Source organism: Bactrocera latifrons, unplaced genomic scaffold (assembly GCF_001853355.1).
Source record: "Bactrocera latifrons isolate USDA-ARS-PBARC rearing strain unplaced genomic scaffold, ASM185335v1 scaffold_7, whole genome shotgun sequence".
NCBI classification, from domain to species: domain Eukaryota; kingdom Metazoa; phylum Arthropoda; class Insecta; order Diptera; family Tephritidae; genus Bactrocera; species Bactrocera latifrons.
In genome coordinates, this window is record NW_017537378.1 from 462,510 (window position 1) to 467,967 (window position 5,458).

Consider the following 5,458-nt stretch of genomic DNA (forward strand, 5'->3'; position numbering starts at 1 on the left):
TTTACATATTGTATTTCGCTTTATTGAAATAAATCAATTTCAATTACAGGTAGTAAACACTTCGTTTTATATTATTCTTACATACATATGTAGTTGCTAACAAAAGTACAAACCATCTACTTAACTATAATACACACTTAATATTTTTCACACAATATACCTATTTACAAACATATACAATAAGCATTAATAACATGATTTGTATTTTGCATGTATTTTGATTAAATCTGTTTCATTTAGTGTGTTATCGCAGCTATCCGGTTCAATACAAAATATATTTTGATTGACCTTATATAGTTATATATGACATAGTTGACTTGTAATTATCAATTATATTTTTAAAAATTTTCGAACATATTTCAATTTAAATGTATAAAATGAAATTTTTATGTAATTTCGACAAAGTACCCTTATTAAGGCTTAATTTTATAAGTTGTAGCGTAAATAAAAACTTGAAGTCTTAAATAATTAAGAACCTAAATAAATATAGTTACAGTAGAATGGAGAGTATTTGTGCCTAATGATTGATTGATTCCAATTTTTAATATCACACGAGGTTATATTTATATGCATTCGGCACATTTAATTCTTGCATCAAGTAGCGCAAATTTTCAAATACCCCATTTACAAAAATTTTACTAGTGCAGTAAATACATCCGCATTACCATTGCAATTACTATATCGGCTGGTGTAAAAAAAAAAAAAAATTAAAATATTCAAATTCTGAAAACGACGATTCACTTAAAGGGTGTGCATATAATGTATACGCGAATTATACGGGTATTTTTATACACCGCATTACTATTTGCTTGAATTAGTATTTGCGATATGTGTATGAACCAACCTACGACTGCACACGAGATTTTATAATTTGGTACAATAAATGTACAGCTATCAGCCAGATTACGCCCCCAGTTATTGCACTACTATCAACACCACTTGTCATTGATGCTTGTTTTGCTACACGGGGTGCATTTTGACAGATAGTTTCGTTTTTAATAAAGCGGAACATTGATTCCATAATATTAGCTGGTGTGATTTCACTACAGGTCTCCAGCTTTTGCACAATGCACTTCTCTAGCTCCTCCATTTCTCTACATTGTTTCATACCCATTACGAATTTTGGCAAAGATTTGATATCATCGAATCCATTTTTCGGGATATAACTAGATAATGTGCTATTAATACAATTTTGAATATCATCCTTCTTTGAATCCAGACATTCTGGTCCTTTTTCTGCTATAAAAAGCGCAATTTGATCACCTCCTTTGTGGCATATGAAGCTGAGCAGACTTTTAATGATGCGCATAAAGGTATCCTGATGTTCTTTCTCCTCTTTATCTAGACAAGCTGCTAATTTATTGTTGAAATCACTAACGCAAGTTAGTGCCTCGGGCTGTTTGTTACAATATTTATTAAAAACAACATCCAATTCACCATCCGGGCTTGCTTTTTCAATTTCCGCTTGCAGTGCCGTAAAGTTAAGTATGTTTGTAGCACATTCGGAAAGCGTTGGTACAGCATTTACAATCTCAGTATATGCCGCCTCGCCCTCTTCCTTGCCAGCTACTTCAATGCATTTGTTGCGAACTAGGGTCTTAACATCTTCCAGTGTCAAATTTGTATTGGCAAACTCTGGAGGTAAGTTTTGCTTCAGGTCGTTAACATTTATTTGACTTAGGTCTATGTCGCCCGACGAAGAGCTGCTACCCAAAACACAATTAATGACGATTGTAAAAAAAGCTATTGACAGCAAAGTTTTCGCCATTGAAGACAATTTCATTTTGCTCTACGCGGCAGGTATCAGTTGCTAAGGCACTAAGGTTTTCAGATTTTGAACAGCTTTCGCGTACGGAATACTTTGTTTTATAACTTGAACAATGCACAATTTAACTGAAACATCAACTATAATATTTCGCTCGCAAACAAAGACTGAATGATCTACCTCGATGGTAATGCTAATTCACGACTTGATAATTATTATAAGTCTCTATAGACGAATGAGTGAGGGCCGCTTCGTTGATTATTAAAACAAAGCGTTAAAGAAAACGACCAAAAATTGCTCTCGTCGTTTTTCAGTTGTTCTCGCCTTTGGCCTTTGTCGATTACGGATTGAGATTGCAATGGTTGGTAAATAACTAATTACAATATGTTGTCCACTCTGCGTCAATTTATTGAATCTTTGATCGATGGTGTTTATAACAAAAACTCGAATAGCAAAATTTCTCAGGTAGCGAATTTATGTTAAAACGAAATGTAAGAATGCACGGTAAAAAATATATGTACTTTTTATACGCATGTCAGAGAACGTAATAAACGTAAACGTAATTTATAGTTATAACGGAATGTAAGAATAGAGAACGTTTATCAGATATACGTTCTCTAGAACGTTTATCATAGAGAAGATAGATGTCGCACAACTCATTAAACTTTAATTTCAAATTGTTCTTTAACATGACATCCTTTATTTTTGACAGCTGATAACCGATTAAGAAGTTATTAATTATAATTGAAAATTGTCGTAACTTTAATTTCTAATTATTTAGTTTATTTATTTCATATAACTGTAGTCTACTCTCAGTATCACATAAACCAATAGTTTTCATTATTTTTTAAAGGCAACATATAAACATAAATATATGTAATTGAAGTACCAAAATGTGTTAGTTTTTAACAAAGATAAAAGCAAAACAATTTGCGTTTCAACGCTGAAAACCGACAGCTACATTAGCCCTTACCGAAACATCTGTGGAGCCTTCATACACCATTTATTCCTAATAAAGTCTTATCTGCAGATGGCAGAATTAGAAAATACCACCAACCACATGCCTACTGGAACGGATGCCGAAGATGTTTCGTCACAAAATGATACAACAACGGCGACAGCGATTGTTTCTTCCTCAGCATCCTTAAACTCTGAAGATTCCACAAGTAATACAGCAGAACAAATGGTGACTATACCAAAAACCAAAGCCGTGACTATAAATGCACCATCGCCCTCTCCTACATTTTCAAAACCAAGTCTTACAACATATCTGCCTTGTATAACTGAAGGTTTGGAGCAGTTTAAACCTATCATACCTTTTGAAGATCTTTTATTCGAAGAAGTATGTGGAAAATATTGTGAAAAAAACTGCTGATCATTTCAATTAGTTCTACATATATACGTGATGCTATTTGTTACAGAAAATCGGTCATGGTTCCTTTGGTGTAGTTTACAAAGTTAAATGGCAGGATCGTCAGGTAGCTGCAAAAGAGTTCATGGCTAATCCGGATCAAGCGGAAGCTATTGAAACAGAGGTAGTTATCGCAAATTCATTGATTTCTGTAATATCTATATAAAAATATGTTCTTTATTTGTATACGCTAAACAGGGTTTCTTATATGGAACCTTTTTTATTCGTGTGAAGGAATCCGTTGCAACCGAAGTTAATGTTTCTTCTTGTTTTTATTTGATAAAAAATATATTTTAAGTATTTCTAAATATGATTTTTTTATTACACTTTATATGTTCAGGTACGACAATTATCTCGGGTAAGCCATCCCAACATTATAGAGCTTTATGCAATAACTGCAAATCAACAATCAATATACCTCATAATGGAGTTTATGGAAGGTGGCTCCTTACATACATTTCTACATGGTAAGGTGAAACCCTACTATTCGACAGCGCATGCCATGAGTTGGGCCTGTCAATGCGCAGAGGTAAACTAACCATATTTTACCACATATTTTATATTGTGTTTCACTTGTGAAATAATATTTATTTTATATAGGGTGTCGCCTATTTGCATGCAATGAAACCCAAACCTCTAATTCATCGTGACTTAAAGCCCCTGAATTTGTTACTTACGAACAAGGGACGTCATTTGAAGATTTGTGATTTCGGAACTGTTGCAGATCAAGCTACAAAGATGACTAATAATCGAGGAACGGCTGTGTACATGGCACCGGAGGTGAGTTTGTATCTCTAGATAGTTTCATTCACCAAAATTTTCAATTTTTCCTCTAAAATTCAAGGTTTTCTCATCATGCATGTATGACGAAAAATGTGATGTTTTCAGTTGGGCCACAGTGCTATGGGTGGTGCTGATGCGTCAACAGCCTTTTGCCGAAATCACAAACGCCTATTCAATACAATGGCAAATACACAAAGGTGAGCACTTAGGCTTGAAGTGATTAGTGTCTTTATAGTCTTTAAGAATATAAAATTTCAAGATATAAGTTATACGGTTTTCACATCCTGAATTATTCTCAAAATCAATGTCGAAAGTTTTCTAGTTAGTACTTGTTTCAACTCACTTTTTGCAGGCCATCGTCCGCCAATGAATCCTAAAATTCCGCAACCAATACAAAATCTTATGCAAGATTGTTGGCTGAAGGAACCAGCGAAGCGTCCACCCATGGCACAAGTATTGGCCTTTATGAAAAGAGTAACAGCTGATTTCCCGGGAGCTGATGTACCCTTAGAATATGAATTTAAACATCTTCAGGTGGTTTAATATTACAGAAAAAACTTCATGATAAGCTTGATTCTCTAATATTACGCACGTATATACTTTTAGATTGTCTGCACGGATTCCACACAATCGACTGACAGTTATCAACTTGATTTCAGCAGTCTGAGGTCCACCGAGAACTCCAGCACTTCTTTAGATTTAACGCCAACAAATACAGCAGATAACACAAACACCTCAGATTCCTCGATAACACCAACCAACAGCTCGGAGGGTTACTCCAACTTCACTGTGCCCACAACAACACCTGTACCAACCGCACGCATAGCTGGATTAACATGTTGGGATGCTATACCCGAAGAGACTGAATCCTCCTCAAATCAGCAGAACACTAGTGGCGATATGTTCAATATTACACCATCGCCCTCGGCATCAAAACGTTATGAAACTATACGCAACGGCATAACGCAAAAAGCTAATTTCAATATGAATCCGCTGTCAATCGATGTGGACCCTGTAAGTTGAGCTAAACATTTATTATCGAATTGAATTATATGTTTATAATTTAATTTTATTTTTGGGATTTTACAGCGTGCTTGGGAGTTATTTCGGGGTAAGTGAACTTAGTCCTAAAACATAGTTAAATATGCGAAATTTTTGATTTATTTATCAGCTTTAAAATCTAGCAATATTCCATAGTTGTAGTTATTACATAAAATTGCGTTCAAAAGCAGCCTTTGGGAGAGAATTTAGAAAATCTCTTTCTTTGTTAATTTCTATAAAGCAAAATTTTACCACAAACCATAACCTCAATAAAAGAGAAATGCAGCAGTAAGTGAATTTATCAGAGTTGTAGCGCTGTGTCTTCAGTCAAACTATAAATTAAACCGTTATTATTTTAAGTATTACTAAGCAAAGAATATGTGAACGTACATAGCTATTTGACCTTAATGCCAATAATAGTGCTTAATTAATTTTTTATATTATTTTTTTTTTTTAAT

The 5,458-nt window shown here is 34.1% G+C and overlaps 2 protein-coding genes across 2 annotated transcripts in view; one reads left to right on the forward strand and one right to left on the reverse strand.

Annotated features, from left to right (window-relative positions):
- On the reverse strand, positions 1–2,264 carry LOC108975930 (27 kDa hemolymph protein-like). Its single transcript, XM_018944771.1, has one exon. The coding sequence runs from the start codon at positions 1,781–1,783 to the stop codon at positions 845–847; it is 939 nt and encodes a 312-aa protein (XP_018800316.1). The 5' UTR covers positions 1,784–2,264; the 3' UTR covers positions 1–844.
- A 233-nt stretch (positions 2,265–2,497) lies between these two features.
- The window catches only part of LOC108975914 (mitogen-activated protein kinase kinase kinase 7-like), a 28,940-nt gene continuing 25,979 nt past the window's right edge, over positions 2,498–5,458 (forward strand). Inside the window, exons 1-8 of the mRNA XM_018944744.1 lie at positions 2,498–3,107; positions 3,187–3,300; positions 3,517–3,705; positions 3,777–3,956; positions 4,021–4,156; positions 4,312–4,493; positions 4,566–4,973; positions 5,049–5,070. Of these exons, the coding sequence (XP_018800289.1) occupies positions 2,796–3,107; positions 3,187–3,300; positions 3,517–3,705; positions 3,777–3,956; positions 4,021–4,156; positions 4,312–4,493; positions 4,566–4,973; positions 5,049–5,070 (1,543 nt within the window). The 5' untranslated portion in view covers positions 2,498–2,795. The remainder of the gene's footprint in view (positions 3,108–3,186; positions 3,301–3,516; positions 3,706–3,776; positions 3,957–4,020; positions 4,157–4,311; positions 4,494–4,565; positions 4,974–5,048; positions 5,071–5,458) is intronic.

What these genes read in the sequence shown, in the direction of transcription:
- LOC108975930 (XM_018944771.1), bottom strand. Translation starts at nt 1,783, where the DNA reads ATGAAATTGTCTTCAATGGCGAAAACTTTGCTGTCAATAGCTTTTTTT.